General features: G+C 37.3%; 1 protein-coding gene across 1 annotated transcript; it reads right to left on the bottom strand.

Moving 5' to 3' along the window:
• Positions 1-274: 274 nt before the first annotated feature.
• On the bottom strand, positions 275-13,738 carry itgb7 (integrin, beta 7). Its single transcript, XM_027007782.2, is given in 17 exon segments — positions 275-517; positions 1,264-1,424; positions 1,904-2,094; positions 2,259-2,469; positions 3,137-3,351; positions 3,694-3,884; positions 4,597-4,737; positions 6,437-6,526; positions 6,669-6,695; positions 6,698-6,766; positions 7,175-7,330; positions 7,532-7,773; positions 9,443-9,613; positions 9,723-9,918; positions 10,999-11,078; positions 11,189-11,246; positions 13,650-13,738. Coding segments are annotated over 16 exon segments (2,265 nt in total). The 5' UTR covers positions 11,244-11,246; positions 13,650-13,738; the 3' UTR covers positions 275-448.
• Between the last annotated feature and the right edge of the window lie 4,448 nt (positions 13,739-18,186).

Here is an 18,186-nt window from a genome sequence, read left to right on the forward strand (position 1 = left end):
GACAAATTATTCTGTTTGTCTATTTTAAAAAATCATATTTATTTTTTAAAAATATATTCACAATTACTTTCATTTGAGCATCAATTTAGTACACAGAAGGGTCTTAAGCATGCTAGTACAAGACCAAATACCAAATACACATGTACCAAACTTCAGACATCAGATATGAAAGAGAATCGATGCTCACTGAAATATGACTACAATTTTAAAAACGAAACCACTGAAATGAGTGAATGAATGGATTAAATGAATGAAAGGATGAATTATTTTGTATGTTTTAACATTATGTTTAAAATATTCACAATTACTTTAATTTACATCCATAAAATGTAAATAAATACAAACATTAATGGTATGGCAGGGTTTGCATGTTACATTCATAGTATCCAAGATTTTACATTCAAACATTTTGGTTACATTAACTTACTCCAGTTCCTTCTTTCCAAACTTAACCATCTTGTATATGCAAAGGGTTAACGGTTGTGGTTGTGGCACCTTGGAACAGTGGATTGTGGGTCTGGAAGAAAGTAAATGTCAATGGTTAAGAACTGAAGGAAAATACCACCAAAAAAGCTTTGCACAATTGAATTAAACAATCTAAGCATCATCTTAAAATGACTTTAAGATGCTTACTAATACTTAGCAAGAGTAATGGTAACAATCATATCATTAACTTGTAATGAAGTAAATTAGGACACATTTGTACAAGATTGTCCAAGTAGAAATTACTTCACAATTTTAATCCCATTCAGAACAAAACCAGACAATGAAGTACAGAAAACCCAGACATTAGCAAGCATGTACCATTTTTGAAAAATTTACTTTGTAGTAGCTTTTCAATTTCTATTATAGCTACATTTTCCAAAGGCATTTTTTTATCCGCTACAAACACTAACAGTCCACAATGCCTCACCAATACCACAGTGATGGTGACATTCTGTCTAAATTTCTGTTTTTCATTTTAGTGTGGAATGACATAAATTGAGCTGTTAGTTCATCTTAAAAATGTTTACAAGTCTGGTCTAAATCACCCATTCACTTCAACAAAAGATAATAAGGTTAGGAAAAGCCATGCCTGGAAGAGGTATCACAGCAATATTACATTAAAATAGTTAAAAATAATATTTTGGCATTACTTTCCCCCAGGATGTCTGAACATCCACAAATACTAGAAAAATCTGCCATCTGTATTTTTAACATTGCCCTCAGCATGAGCAGGATATGCTAAAGGCTGTACTGGAATAGTGTGTATCTGAGACAGACCATGTTCCAGTCTGCTTCCTGTTGGGCCTTGAGGAAGTTTTGGTATTCTCGCCGATCGTAGAGCTCCATCAGAACTCTATACACAATAATGATGACGACGCCAATCAGAATGATCAAAGATACAGAGGTGCCGATGATAACTGTGGTCTTATCGATGGTAGCTGTGGGAAAGGCAGATAGACACAGGATGACTTTCTGAACAGTTTAAAATGGAGAGTGCAAAATCATGATTTTTAGGTGAAGCTAATGGCATCATTGCCATAATTGTGAAGAGCAAGGAAAATACATAAACTAAAAAGGGCCATAATTATATATTTATATATGCAATAATAATAATAATAATAATAATAATAAAGAACACATAAAATTGTTTCACAGTTGAAAATACATGTATATGTGTGTGTGTGTGTGTGTATATATATATACACACACACACACACACACACACACACACACACACACACACACACACACACACACACACACACACACACACACACACACACACACACATGACTGACATCATTTTTACAGCAATGAATAGGTGGAAATAGGTTTAATGCTAGCAACTGTGGGTCACAAATATTTGGGCTATGAGACAGCAGTTTGAAGATGCCTGGAAAATACGTTTAGCTCTTACATGTACAGTTGGCATACGTAATCAATATGCCAGTCTGCTTCAGTGTAACATCATAGTTGACATCACTATAGACACACTGCAGTTCATGACAGCCGTCTAGCCAGGACAGCTCAACTAATCCACACTCCTCAGAGCAGATGTCAAAAGATTCCTTTTGCAGCCTAGCCTCAACAGCACATTTAACACAGGACCTGTGAGCATGACACAGACACAGTTTACAACAGTGTTGTGTGCACATGCATACACACACACACACAGAGGTTGTGCAGATAAATGACATTTCTGCTGCTACTCAGTATATCACATAAAAACAGAGAGACAAATATTTTGATAAAACAGGCACAAAGATACTCACTGATATTTTGGACATGGATCAGTAATCAAGGAGCAGTCTTCTCCCATGAAGCCCTCCTTGCATACACAGCGGTTACATTTACACTCCCCCTGACCACTACAGAACACTTCATTCTTCATGTGACACATGTCGGTGTTTGTAGGACACTGACATGCAGAGCCTCTGTAATCATCATTGCACACACATTTTCCACATTTGCAACTGCCTCGGCCTGTAACAAATACAAACACATCCACATGCATGCACGCACAGAGATAGGTTTTCTTAGATGTCCTTCATTTATGTATATACATTCCTTGGTTGATGTGGATATGACCTTTATCTGTGGAATGCCATATTGTCAATAACATTGACAGTTTAAAAGAATATATATTTTAATAAAAGTTCAAATTATTATGAAATGCAATAGTATGAGTTTTATTTAAAGAATGATTATTATTGTTGTTAATGTAGTCACTTTTAATTGTTGCAGCTTTTTTTCCCCAAAATGGCCTTAATTTAATAATTAATACTTTAATAATGTTTTTATTTATTTCCATTTTATATTTATTTAATAATGCCTCTTTTCATTATTGTTTCCTAACATCAATCAGGACTAATGGGACAAATGTCTTCACCCACTGACTAATCATGTGTGGTTGAATGCTCTTCCCAGAGTCAAAAGCAATAGTATACTGTTGGAAATTGACCTGGAAACAAAAGCAAAGCAAAACTACTCCAATGCCTCATTGGAGTTTAACAGACTGATCTTGATAGCATAGAGTTCTGGTTTGCCAAGATAGAAATTTGGGTTTAATGCATTATTGTAATGATTTGCCTACTCTGTACTAGAAATAACAACTGCAACCCGTTGTGATTAACACATTATGTTGACTCACCATTGCACATCTCGTTGTCATGGCGCTCACAGCTGCTATCATCACACTGGCAGAATTTACCATAGAAGTGCCCAATGCATACACACTGGCCACACTTACAGCTGCCATGCCCACTACACACCTGCGAGCTGTTGTCTTGGCGACAGGCCATATCGTTGTTGGAGTCAGTGTTGCTCTTACATTCACATTTTTGGCCCAGGTAGCCTTCATTACAGCTGAGACAGGAAAAAAACATACAAACTGGTGATGACAGGACTAACCCAACTAAACCAATTCACACCAATGAGGTCTCCCTCTAAAATGTTTGTATATTCCTTATATAAAAGGCACATAATACAAGGTTTCTATAAGAGCATAATACAAAGTAAGCACTGACAAATTTTATTCTTGAGCATAAATTTAATATACAGGCATATTTCACATATATGAAAAGCATTCACACTGAAGAATGCAATATGCACACAGGAGTATAAATAATGAGGAAATCTGCAGAAGTGATGTAAGTTTGATTTCCTTTTCCTACAGGCAGGGGGTACTGTAGACTGTCAGAGCTCTACCTGCAGACTCCACAGGAGAGTATTCCGTTTCCTCCACAGTGTTGGGAGTTCTCCTCTGCAGCACCACATTTGCAGTCACACAGCGTCTCCACGGTGACCTTCAGAACTTCACTGATGCCTTGCATTTGAATCTTTAACGTCTCAGGCTCCTTGAGACATTCGGAAGCTTTCAGACGCACTGTGAAGTCAACCTGTAACAAACCAAAAAAACACTCAAATCACCATACACTCAAATAAACTGAGCCTTATAACAGTAATAAAAAGAGAACTCAAACTGAAAGAGAATGAAGTGAAAAATCAGTTTGAATTAACTTAAGCTGTCTGAGTAATTCCAATTCAAATTTATTTGTATAGCACCTTGTCAACACGTGCTCTCACAAAACAACTTTACAGAAATCAAATATCCAGGCAATCTCGGTTCAGGCCCCTAAAAAGCAAGCCAAGGCAGCCGTGGAAAGGAAAAACTCCTGAAGAGCACGAGGAAGAAATCTTGTGAGCAACCAAGGCTCAGAAGAGGAAACAATCCTCTGGTTGACACCAAATAGCAAAGTTGCTGTTTCTTTTAAATTTAACTTACTATAAAGCCTCCAAGAGTATCATATAAGACTTAAAATAACTAACAAATATATGGCAGAGGTACTCAGATTATTCAGAAACGATTCATAGTCTGCACAGTAATGTGTTAAACACATCTAAACAGTTTAGCAGGAGACATGATTATTGTGTAATCTCAGTATTTGTGGAACTATCCTTTGCCTCAAGTGATCTTTACTAAATCTACATTACAGTGAAAGAGTAATTTCCCCAAAAGGAAACCGATGACATCAGTCTCCAGATACTGGCAGAAATAGTGATGCTGTTTATGATGATGATGATGATGATGGCGGCATTGAAAAAGGTCACCTGCTTGTTGACCCCGATGCCAGAACACTCTCCTCTTTGCTGCCAGTTCCTGGAGGCACCATCTTTGCAGTCTGACATGTAGGACACACGTAGACCAGGAGGCGTACGATCCTGCTCCAGCAGCAGAGTGGATGACAGGTTCTGCAACCAAAACACACACAAGACATGCATACACATGATTATGCTGAAGAGTTGGCAGAAAATCATTCAAATTGATCTGGAAATTTACTCTTAAATTTGAGAAAATATACTATCACCCAAACGTTTGCAATCATTTATTTGCCCCCTCTCCCTCTCTCTCTCTCTCTCTCTCTCTCTCTCTCTCTCTCTCTCTCTCTCTCTCTCTCTCTCTCTCTCTCTCGTGTGTGTGAGAGAGAGAGATTTAGTCAGGAAGATACATACACGTACACCACACGCCACCTTAGACCACTCCCCTGTTCTCAGTCGATCCAGTTCCAGCACGTGGCCCTCATTTCCTTCAATCGTTTACCGTCATTTCATTGTTTTCCTTCCCATGCTAATGTATCCACACAGGCGCTGTCCTCCAGTGCTTGCTACAGCCTAAGGGCCAAGGCTGGAGCCTCGCCTCCAGAAGCTGTCGCTTTTTGGCAGACCTTGTTTCTTTTTATAAGCGTTTCCCCTTTTTGCCGAAATATAAGACAAGCCCCTTTTCCATAATTTGCTCGTGTAAAATGTCATTGTGGCTTTAATAATATAAACCCCTCAGTGTTTAAAAAAAATGTTGAATTCTTTTTAAAAAATATTTGGGGGTAAATAAATATTAAATACAGTACTATAATCATATACATATATACTATAATTACAATATAGTACATAGTATGGTTTGATCACTGCTTTTCTAATATTTTACATTCTTTGTGTTAGCTTTTCTTTATAGCATTATTGATAAACTGTTATAAACAGTCTTGTCTGTAAAGAAACTACAGCTCATTTTATGAATAAAAGCCATCAATTTAGTTTTAATTAGCAGACTCTGGCTTTTTGTTGTCGATCTACATGTAACATTCAAATAAAGCGACGCTTTGTGAATAACGGATGTTATGTTTCATAAAGGCAACCTCACACAAAGGTGATTTTGTAAATGGCAGTGGCATATTGAACTGAAAACTCTTTCTGTCTCATTTAAGATAATCTTAACAACATGGTGCTTTTGGGAAACAGCACGTCAGTCAAGTTAGTTGTTAATTTACAACCTAGTTTATGTAGTAGGCTACCTTAGGAAGGGATTCGGAAAAGGCTGAACAAATATTCTTAGGATCATGTTAACGAAGTGCTTATCTTAAGCTTTTGGGAAATGCATCTTTCAACAGTTTCCTGCACCACTGTTCTGCTTCCTCAAGTGAGTGGGGATTTTTAGCTGGCCGGATTCCTTCTGTTGTGTGTGGTTGTATGTGACTGTGCTGTCAGTGCAGAGCCTATTGTTGATAGTGCATGAATAAGTCACAGACATTATCGATAGAGATACACAGGCAAACACACCACTAGTTTCAGTTCATCTTCTAAGTCTGTTCACGTGGATGTGACGAACTAAGAGAGTCTATTGTGTTGGTCCCACTTTTATGTTATAAAGTACAAACTATTTTCTCTGTTACTAGTTATGTATCCAGACCTGCTTTCTATCAGTCAAAAATGTCAAAGAAGCAAGTAAACTCCCAATGGAACACACATCAATCCATGACATTTTGAATTCCAGTGTGGCATTTGCAGCATTTGTAGCCCAATGTGCTCAAAAGAGGTGAAGGGGACAGGACAAGCGTCAGTAGGAAACTAATTCAGTGATTAATACGCTAACAATCTAAAAGCTCTGAGTCTTACTCACCCAATAGGCCTCAGAGATCAGCTGGACCACATTACTAGAGTCGTCCTTCAGCACACCAACCACTGACTGAGGAATTAGGGCACTCAGTGCCTATGTTTGTAAATGTGAGTGTGTAAATATGTTTGAGAGAGAGATAGAGAAAAAGAAAGCAAAAGAGAGAAGGTAGTAAGAGATGTTTCACTGCCGAAAATCATGGATAATGCATTCTCAAAGCATGTGGCTCACATCTGACCTGATAGGCTGGAATGCTCTTTCTCTGTCACCTGCAAATATCAGCTGGATGTTGTTACCTTGAAGAATTCTTGAAAGTTGGCCTACTGATGGATAATCCTGAAACGCACACACACCATGATGCTTTTATTGCATATTTTATATTATTGTATTATGACATGAATCTATTTGTAAAATACACATTTTATTATAAAGATGAACTTTTTGACAGAGGCTACATTAGAAATTTAAGAATATCCTTAACTCTGTGGTGTCACCCCTCCCAAAAAATAAAAAATAAATAAAATAAATCACAATTTCATTTATTCTTGTAGTTAAATATACTCCATTCTGTTCAATAGTAACACTCATTTAGATTTCTAACTCTTCCTGTGGATCTACACATAGTTCTGTGAATCTGTGGATCTACATACAGCTAAGTAATGCTTTTACTGCTTGTAAGTGTAGTATGAGCATCTTTTTTTGAATGTAAGTAAATATAGCTGTTTGTATGTGCTGCATACTCACGAAGGCTGTGCCATCATAAGAGCCGTCCTCCTTAAGATGACACTGACCATCATGAGGCTGGAAGAGGCCAGCAAGCCTCCCGTCCCCTGCCATGTGGAATGTGTCATCAGACGTGTAGACCAGAATCCGCGTCACATTCCCCCATTTGATCTCTTTCTGTATGTACACACAAGGAAGCTCATTAAACTACAGTCTGTTAATGAAATTACTGAAAAAAGTTGACTGCTCATGTAACTCAATAAATGGCTTACTCATTGTCAATCATTCCTAAATGTCATATCTATTGTCTATCCTAGTTAGTCTGGTTGTTCTGTGTCTTTCCTGGCTAATGTTATAATGGTACAGCATAGCTCTCACCTGGCATACAGTGGCCTGCATGATGGCATCTAGACCAGCTTCAGGTGAATCCAAGTTACCAGAGATTTTCTGCTTACTGACTTCTCTTTTGAACTCCTGAGCATTGTTTGTCAGTGGCAGAACATTCTGGAACGTGAAGGCAGGCTGACAGGTGTCTATACGATTTGGACAGGGGTTCCGACGTCTAGGCCCAACTTGACTAACATATGGCAACTTCTCCTTGTCTACGAATGAGCCAAAACCTAAACCGCAGGCCCGGAAAGTAGAGATATGACACAGGTATGTTTTTTGACTTTGTAATCCAGCACAGTGGATTTGCAATGAAACAACGACTATGAGGTTAAAGTGGATAATAATCAGATTTAATCTCAAGGAATGTGTATTTATCAGAAAACCCACATAGGAATCACAATCTTTTTATGTATAGTCCCAGTATTTCAGGGGCCATAAGTAATTGGACAAATTTGGCACTTAAAAGTTGTTTCTTAGCCAGCCATGCATATTTTATAGTATTGCATATAATAGGTCTAGGGTAGATGCCAGATGTGGCATTTGATTCTGGAATGTGTGGATATGGTGGACATTGTTCAAAATGAAATTGAAAGAAATTTCAGTGTCTGGAAATCAGGTCATAATGTGGCAGAAAATTCTAATAAAATAACCATAAAGTCATGGCCAGTTATTAGGTGTATAAAATCAATTTTATGTTACATTCCTAAGGAACAAGCATCAATGTATGCTTTGTAATACAATAGCAAGTGACCTGGCAGATAACAGAAGACTGCAGTAGTAAATGAGCAACATACGTGTTAAATCATGAAGAGAAAGTATTAAGCATATTATTCAAAATGTGGGCACAGAACCATACTTTTAGTTTTCAAAGAGGTATTAAATATATGCATCCAAAGTAACAAATCCTTAGACAATTACTTAAAAAGAAATATACATTTAATTAATACATTTAATAAATGATATATTGATTAAGCTTACATTAAAATTCATAGTTTGTTAATCAACATAGAAAACATGGTAAACAGGCTCTGGCACCCTGCAACCATGCATTGGATTAAGCAGGATTAGAAGCTAAATAAATTAATTTAGGAAACTTTTAAAACAATCACAGAGTTGTATCTTTAGCTTTGGTGTTCAGTCATAATGCAGGTTGTACACTTCCTCCATGTTGTCAAATGGCCAGACAAGTATTTGTTTGTTTTTTTAAACCAACCCCTTCACATTTTCTGGCAATGTCTCCTAAGCAGTACACACTTTGTGTGAGACTGCATGCAAGCTTAAAACTTTTGGTATCCTATAGCTAGCTGCACTGCATTGCCAGCCTTTGAAACACCCTACCAGTTCTCCAAGGAACTTTTTTACCATGTTTCTTTCAGCTGTTCTTTTACTGTAAAGTTTTGTGCAAAATAACATCATAGGTTGGGTAAAGTATATTTTGCACAAGGTTTTAACTTACTTTGTATATTTAACTTACTTTGTATATAACTTAACTTACTTTGTATATTCGAATCAGTTTAGTTGCATTTTGCAAAGCTCTCAGATTTGGAATTTATTTGGAGTGTCTTACTTGCAGATAAAGGATAGCATAGAACCAAGTGATATTTTGCTCCATAGGCCTTCATAGTTCACTCTAACCACATGACTCTTCAGCTTCACAGGGTATGTCGACCAATTCAAATCATGAAATTGGGGACTCACAGGGAAAATGGGGAAAATTATCTTGCAGTAAGTTAAGACTCTGGCTTAACTTAAAAATGAAACTAAGTACTTTTTCAGATATTAATTAGAGAGCCCCAGATATCTATGTGCTATCACCTGAAGGTTACTTTAGATATAAATAAGAGTGCACTATGCCATTAGTGCCCTAACTGTGATCTCATGAGTTGGCAGTAACCTCACCAATACGGACAGTCTGGGTGACCTTCTGCAGGGTGTCTAGAATGTCCTGGCCCAGGTTCTTGATCCTCTCCAGATCATCTTTCATGGAGTAGCTGAGGTCCATCAGATAGTATAGGTCTATGGGGTAACCTTCAGCTCTCTTAAATTCCACCTTGAATTCATGTGGAACACCTATACATAAAGAAATAGGGGAAAAAACAAATAAAAATGTATTAATCTAACCTAATGCAGTAGTAATGTACTGTAAAATATACACAGATAAATGAGTAATGTGGCTCACCAACTCTGAGCTTCACTTTAATGCTTTGTGGTCTGAGTTGCACCACATTTTCAAGGTCATTGTTGAGTTGGTTATCCTTCATACTGATTGTTTCTGCTCTGGGATCAATCACATTACTTTTTGCACAGTTCCTGTCAATCAGTGACTTCAGAGAGTCACATCTGCGTTCATCAGACTCTTCTGGTTTCAGGAAGGCCTGCATTAACCAGACATTCCTGTCAGAATATCAGTTACAGCATTTTCCAAGGAGGAAATGTTACCATATGGAACCTGGATAGGAGTTCAATATATCTGAAATATGTAAAACATCTTTATTTGTTACTGTGTTTTACAGTGAAATATACTTTATATATATATTTAAATCGTGTGAGGTGCTGGGAATTATTTAAGAGCTGTACCATACCATAACTGTGTGTCTCTAAACCATTACCATAACTGTATGTGTCTCTAAACCATTACCATAACTGTATGTCTCTAAACCATTACCCTAACTGTATGTGTCTCTAAATCATTACCATAACTGTATGTATCTCTAAACCATTACCATAACTGTATGTGTCTCTAAATCATTACCATAACTGTATGTATCTCTAAACCATTACCATAACTGTGTGTCTCTAAACCATTACCATAACTGTATGTATCTCTAAACCATTATCCTAACTGTATGTGTCTCTAAACCATTACCATAACTGTATGTGTCTATAAATCATTAGCATAACTGTATGTGTCTATAAATCATAGTATCATGTATAATATATAGCAGTTCACCCAGTGACATTGGATACATATTTAATAATTTTGTGTCTGTCTAAAATCTCTTTTTTCATTTTCTCCTATGTCTGTCCCTTATGTTTTGGTTACTCTCTGTCTGGTTACCAACCTCTGCCTGCTATTGACTACGGCTTCAAATACACCCCTTTATAAAAATAAAACCAGCATGTTAATTCCATATCAGTGTTTTGTCTGCAGATACTACAAGTTTGGGTTATTCTGCAGAATAATATGGTACACGTAATTACAAGTAACTTCTGAAATGATTTTGGAACTAATTCTTTATGAATTCTGAAATGCTTCTTATTGGTGTCATACCTGAAATACATCTCTTATCCATGTCATACCTGAAATGCATCTTTTTGCTGTCATATCTGAAGTGGATCTCTTATTGGTATCAAACCTGAAATGCAACTCTTATCCGTGTCAAACCTGAAATGCATCTCTTATCCTTTTAACGCATAATCTGAAATGCATTTCTTATTAGAAAATTACAGCATACCTGCTGTTGGCACCAGGCACATCCAGGGCTCTTCAAACATTCCAAGCAGGAGCGCTGTGGCTGGCAAACTAGTGCTTCAGCTACAACACAGGGTGATTAGAAGGAGAAAAAATATATAAAGTCTTTATGTATGGAATAATTCCTTCCTATTTATAATGCCTTGATGTGATGCAAAATCTAAATTCATTACCTGCTATATTTTGCTCCACAAAGTGAAGAATAAGCACAACTACAACAAACTTCATGACCTACTAGAGGGGAGGAGATAATTGTAAAACAATCTTACTGCACTGGCATATAAACTTACTTCTCACAAGAAATAAATGGAAATATATGCTTGAAGTATACAATATGATCTGTTAATGCAGTAAGATAATTACATCTAAAACATAGTACATAGTAGAAAATAGTAGTTTTATAATGATTTCATAATGCTAATTATTAGATGCATTGCCAGCATTCAAGGTAGGTGGGTGTTTTTTTTTTGTGGTAGGGTTGCTTTCATTTTTGCACTAAAGTTAGCAGCCCTACAGGTTATTCAGGCTTGCTGTGGTTGTGAAGCTGAGTTTATGAAAAGGAAATGCCAAAGAAGGCAAGACATAATGAGAATTAACTTGTGGTTTAATAAAGTAATGCACTTCAGTAATACTGAGAGAGTCCACATATAGGAATACATATGTTTAACCTGCAAACTTAATTATCATTTAAATATCAACTTCTGAAAATAAAAGGAAACTAATGTGCATGACCATCATTTTTAATGTTATATCCATTTGATCAACATTGTATCTTTGTTGTGGTACAAGCATCTGTAACGCGAGGATGCACAGATTCCAACGACTGGGACGAACATTTATTGACATATAACAGAGACTAAACTGGCACTCACGTGAAATACAAACAATGAACACAGGCACACTTAATACTAACAACTTTTAACACTAACACGAACTAGACAAACATAGCTACGGATGTTACATTTAGATGCTAACACAAACACGCTACATCAACAATGACCAACAACGCTGCACACGCTGACGTGGGCTTAAATACACACAGACAAAGCGAAGCGCAGGTGTGTGCGGGCGTGGCCAAACCACGTGCCTCACGGGAGGCGGGCGTTCCGTGACAGCCTCTTGATTTTTTTTTCCATATTGAGCTCTTTACAACAACTTACTCTAGTTTACCAATTTGAGTTTATTTTCCACAAAAATTATTTAAATGTAATGTTATATTACATCTCGAAAAAGATACTGATACTCCAGTAACAGAACACAACAAAGCAATAAGTAATTCATTACTTATATAAAAAATAATAACCCTGAGAACTTCTGAGATGAATTTTTCCCTAAGATTTAAAAAAATATATTTATCTTTTTCTGTCTTTCCCCCTCATATACCATGACTCATTCTCGCTGTGTCTCTCACACACACACACACACACACAAACACAGACACGCACACACACTTACACACACAGCAGATGGTAAGAGGAAGTCTGTGCCCAAAAACGAGACGACATTGTGGTAATCACAATTTCAAACCACACTTGTTAGTTTCCTGACACACATAAAGTGCTAGACCATATGCAATCCATGTGCTAGGCAGAACGGTAGATAACTTCTCACTCTACACTCCCGTTTCCCTGCACCCAATCCACTTTATTTGACTAATTTGCAAGCCTAATTATCTACTCCTTCATGAGTTTAATTTAGGTATGTTAAGAGAGTTGCACTGTTTTAATAACATTCATATTGCAAATATGAAACCATTAAGTTAAAATCCTCTCTGTTACAAGAGGTGTCACATGACTAGATATTATGAAAGTAATTACATTTGCTGTTGGATGCTGATAACAGGTCATGTTCTCAGTGTAATAAAAATGTAGCAGTGGAAATGTGTATCTAATACACAAAATATGGAAAAGCAGTTTTACCATTTATTGATCTGAACAGATATGTATTTGCATATTTCATGATGTAAGATATCTTAAATATATATTTTAGATAATCTGAAAATAGGACATCACTGGTACAAATAAATTGTAGATATCTTGAATGTAAATTATGACTAGTCAAAACTGATTTAGGATTAGTCTAAAATCCTTTTAAGATATCTCCAAAAAATTATGGCTATCTTGAATGCGTTGTTAACTAGACAACAAAATTGTAAATGCAGATATCTTTGTCATTTTGAATAGTCAAATTCGAAATCTTACTAGTCAAAACTAATTTGCAGATATCCAAAATTGTATTATGTATAGTCAGACGAATTATATCAAACCGATTATATGTTATAACCGGTACCATACACAAAATCTAGGTCAATGTCTGAGGTCTGTTAAATACTTACGCCGAAGTTGGATCCTGACTATTTAAACTAACATGCATCATTAATCATTAAAACTTTAATCATATTTTCACAGATGTAGCGTAATACAAGTAAATGAATAAAACCACCAACTTTTGCGTTAAAAGGGGAAAATGTCACACAGGTTTGCCTTTATTTCCCGTCATTATCCTACACCTGACAGCTTTGAATGAGTACAATGTAGAATATTAGCTAACTCAATTTGCCATTACATTAACTTCATGCTTACTCGAATCTAATTATTCACAAACACTATTCAAAACCTTTGAAACAAGACTTACCGTCGACTTTACTTTATCGTAATTTCCGTAATACGAGCATTGAAAATCTCCCCGACTGCTGCCGTCTTTTTAATGACGCCACGACACAAATCCAAAGTACGTAGCAAATCAGCAGCGTTAGTGGGTATATGGGTTGCTAGTGACTAATGTCGCCCACAGAGTAGAGCTCTGAAAAACCAGAAGAAGCGTTGTCTAGATATCTTCTGACTGACAGATAATTAGGTTCAGCATCACCCTGCAGGTATGTTATTCTGAGTCAAGTGTAACAGCACGAAAACCAGTTCTAGTTTTGTTGATTTTCTATAACGCTTGCAAGTGATCTGAAAAACGTAATTCTTCAGTAAAATTATTTAAACAACAGTAACATTCTGTGACAGTTTCAGGCTGTTTTTTTTTTGTTTGTTTGGTTTTTTTTTTTAATATCTCGGTGTGATGAATGGGCTTGTTTTTACATACAGGCCATGGAAGAAATAAGGAAAGCAAGACACTGGGATGCAAAGATTCCGTGAAAGAGAAACACAGAGGAATAAGAATGATGTGTGAAATTCAGAAATAGGGCAAATGTAGGAAGTGGGTGTGTGTTCACAACAACACACAGGAGGTTCAGAAGAGCCAATCAGGAGGGCCACTACAGCGGCACTAGAACCTGCTGAATGCGCCGGACCATGTTTCTGCAGCAAAGATTCCTTTGACTTCCTCTCAGAACAGTTTAGGTATGTTGTGTAGATGTGGTTTCTATGGTTTATTCATCAAATGACGGCAAAAAGACGGATATGAATAAAGACTGTGGAACAGAAACACTGAGAGTGTCCTTACCAGTAATGTTGGAACACATCGGGTGCATTCAGGTATACACATTCCCAGTTTGCTGGTATTAATTACAATGAGAACAAACTGTGATTAAAGATGAGCAGGAACAGATATAAAGCAGATATAAGATATAAGCAGATATAATCAGATATAAAATTAAACAAGAGGGAAAAACACATAAGCTAACCTGAGGATGAAGGCTCTTTTTACCAACTTGGTGGTTATTCACCAATTAACCCATGATGCAACACAGTTAAACAAATCCATCAACTCCTACTGATGTTGACTGGTTACTGCTTATTTGTTTTGTGTTACTGGGCACATATGTCTCCCCACACAGCCATTCATCTTTTCATGGTAATGAATGCCAAAAGGTTCCTCATAGATATGGGCAACATCAGCTCCTGCAGCAAGGCCTGTCATGGTTGCCAGATATTCAAAGGATTCCCCTATAGTCTCAACGATGAAAATCCTGTCCCAGCTGTAAATTGCTTTATGTATCATGTCTTATGTACTAATAATGTGTTAGTATGTGTGTAAAAAAAAAGGTTATTAGTATATACACAGATGTGTGTTAGTATTTCTCACTGTTGTAATGGTGTTAAGGGCAGAATCAGCTTCGATGTAAAGTGGTTGGAATGACAACAATGGTAATACACAGTTCCTCATAGTGCAGCAACTCCAAGCCTCAATGCCTATGAAAAAGAGAGCAGAGAAAAATTCTGTTTTTAAGATATTTTATGAATCCAAGTGCCTTGCAGCATCTTTTCACAGCTCAAATCAATGATGACCAGGACATATGTAACATGGGCTCCAAGCCAGCTCAGATAGGTGATGACACCGACAGCCTACTGGGTGAGTAACGGTTAGATCGAACAGGTAAAACATTGTGTATGGTTAACAGCAGCCAATTTATATGCCAGCTCCTCTTTCAGTAGGTTGTTTCAAGACAGTGAAAAGGGTTTACCCTGGAACATAGAGCCTTAAAGTACATTGTAACAGGGAAGCAGCGCTGTTGGAATACTCAGGCGTGAAGCACCACGACAGACTGTATCCCTGGTGGTTATTCTGGGTGGATAGGACTTCCTAGATGGAGCCGATTGCGGATGAGGTGGGGCAGGGAAGGGAAGCAGAGAAAAGTGGCAAAACGAGCTCTAATTAATTCCCGGCTCATGGTCTCCCTCTGGTGGCGGACAGCAGGCATTGCGAGCCACCGCTTACATACCAGCTACACCATAGCCTCAACTGTACCCTTATAGGGCTAGAGTTCTCACTTTCCTCTGAGCTTCACAGCCCCTTCAAACTTGCCATCTGCAATAAATTTGGTCGCATCTTTAGTCTGACAGAGAGAGTTGAAAAATATGTGATGCAGCAGCACTAATGCACCTTACAGGGATGCTCACTGAGTGAATTTTAGGCCCAAACTGGTGCCTCACAAAACTGCAAAGCTATAGAAGGCACATGTCAAAAAGGAACATTAAAACATCTTTAAGGCAAAGTCCGTAAAAAGCAAAGGAATTGTGCTCCCAAATTGTCATGTCAGTGCCACAGAATGAATTGCCTTTAGAGCCAACCACCTATGTCCACCCTTATGCTTAGTGTAAGGAACAATTTCCCAGTTTTCCTAAGCCTCTCCTCTCTGGTCCCACCATCTGCCTTGTTTGAATCTGTTTTTTCTTCCTCAGGGTCCTGGGGCACGTGTCACAGAATGAGTGACATGGAGTCCAAGATGCTAAGAAACACGCGCTGTTTAATTCTTCACACATCAGAATAGATAGAAAAGCACGAGACATCAGTATAACATAGTGCAGTCTATGTTACTCTGACTCTCACATTTGCAATTCTGGCCCAGGTAGCCTTCATTACATCAAAGACAGAAGACACATAAAGTGGTGATGACAGGATTAAACTGAACATTAATGATGAGAAAAACAGCAGCTAGGAAGAATAGCAGGACAAATGTTAACATCAGAGAATAGCTACTGAAGCTTTGGTAGATATATAAGTTTTGCAAGGCTATTGTTAAAACAAAGGTACATACTATAATATAAATCTGTTAATGGTGTGCTTTATTCTGAGCATAAATTTAGTTTACAGATATATTTCAAGTATCATGTGCAGAGAGTAAGTTTTATTCACTTACTTCACAGTCAGGGGGAGCATCAGGCTGGAAGAGCTGAGAGCTCTACCTGCAGACTCCACAGGAGAGTGTTCCGTTTCCTCCACAGTGTTGGGAGTTCTCCTCTGCAGCACCACATTTGCAGTCACACAGCGTCTCCACGGTGACCTTCAGAACTTCACTGATTCCTTGCATTTGAATCTTTAACGTCTCAGGCTCCTTGAGACATTCGGAAGCTTTCAGACCCACTGTGAAGTCAACCTGTAACAAACCAAAAAAACACTCAAATCATCATACACACACATTCAAATAAACTGAGCCTTAGAACAGTCGGCAAAGAAAACTCAAAATGCGGTCAACTACGCTCAGCCTCTGTATAAGCAGACACAGGGAGTGATTCACTGGACCTAGAATGATGATGATGATGATGGCGGCATAGATAAAGGTCACCTGCTTGTTGACCCTGATGCCAGAACACTCTCCTCTTTGCTGCCAGTTCCTGGAGGCACCATCTTTGCAGTCTGACATGTAGGACACACGTAGACCAGGAGGCGTACGATCCTGCTCCAGCAGCAGAGTGGATGACAGGTTCTGCAACCAAAACACACACAAGATATGCACATGAGCCTCAATTCAGAATGCTTGAGTATGTTTAACTGTGGACTATTCATGATTTTATTTGGGTAGAAAATTGTATATTGATCAGCAAACTATATTGATCTCTCAAAATTGAAAAATCATTACATAAACTACTGCTTAAAGATCTGTACTCATTTGTCATCACAGTTTGGTATATTAATAGATTTTATTCATAAGACGATTTTACACTGTAGCACTAATTTATTCAGCATTTCAAGTAGTTTAGAAAAACAGTTATGAAATGATAAATAACATAAGGCAATAACTATATATAGTAACTTCTCAGAAACTCATTAAAGTGAGACTTGATCACTGATTTGCAAATACAAGACATTTTGGATATTAATTTTATCTAGTGTAATTATCAATGCTATGGAGGGTTCTCATCTACACATTAATTCATCATCCTGGACACATCAAAAATTTCTACAAATCCTATAAATCTTCCTACAAATTCTTTGACATGCTGATACCCAGTGCTAGTATCATATTAAATTATCATTAGATTATCTGCAACAAAATTGGTTTTATATTACTGAGCTTTTTCATTCCAAACTTTTGAGGGATAGTCAATGCTTGGTTGGAAAATTTCCCCAATCATCATGACTAGCATTTCCCAACCAATGACCACAGAGAGACTACTGTGTTAGTACCAGTTGCGAACTATACAAGTAAGCCTATTTTCTCTGCATGCTTGTTGTCAAACCTGTAAATAACAAACCTATAAAAAGCATGGCTTTCTCCAAACAATTAATCAAATCATCTTGTACAAAGAAACAGTCATACTAGACATTATAAATTCTACTGTAACATTTAAAGAATTACAAAGAGCACAATACAGACAGATGGGTTATGACAAACAACAGTAGTATGGTCAAAATGTATAAACACATAAACAAATAAAATATTCTGGAATCTATGAAACTCCTTACTCACCCTATAGGCTTCAGAGTTCCCCTACTGGAGTCA

Source organism: Electrophorus electricus, chromosome 3 (genome assembly GCF_013358815.1).
Source record: "Electrophorus electricus isolate fEleEle1 chromosome 3, fEleEle1.pri, whole genome shotgun sequence".
In the NCBI taxonomy this organism is placed as follows: domain Eukaryota; kingdom Metazoa; phylum Chordata; class Actinopteri; order Gymnotiformes; family Gymnotidae; genus Electrophorus; species Electrophorus electricus.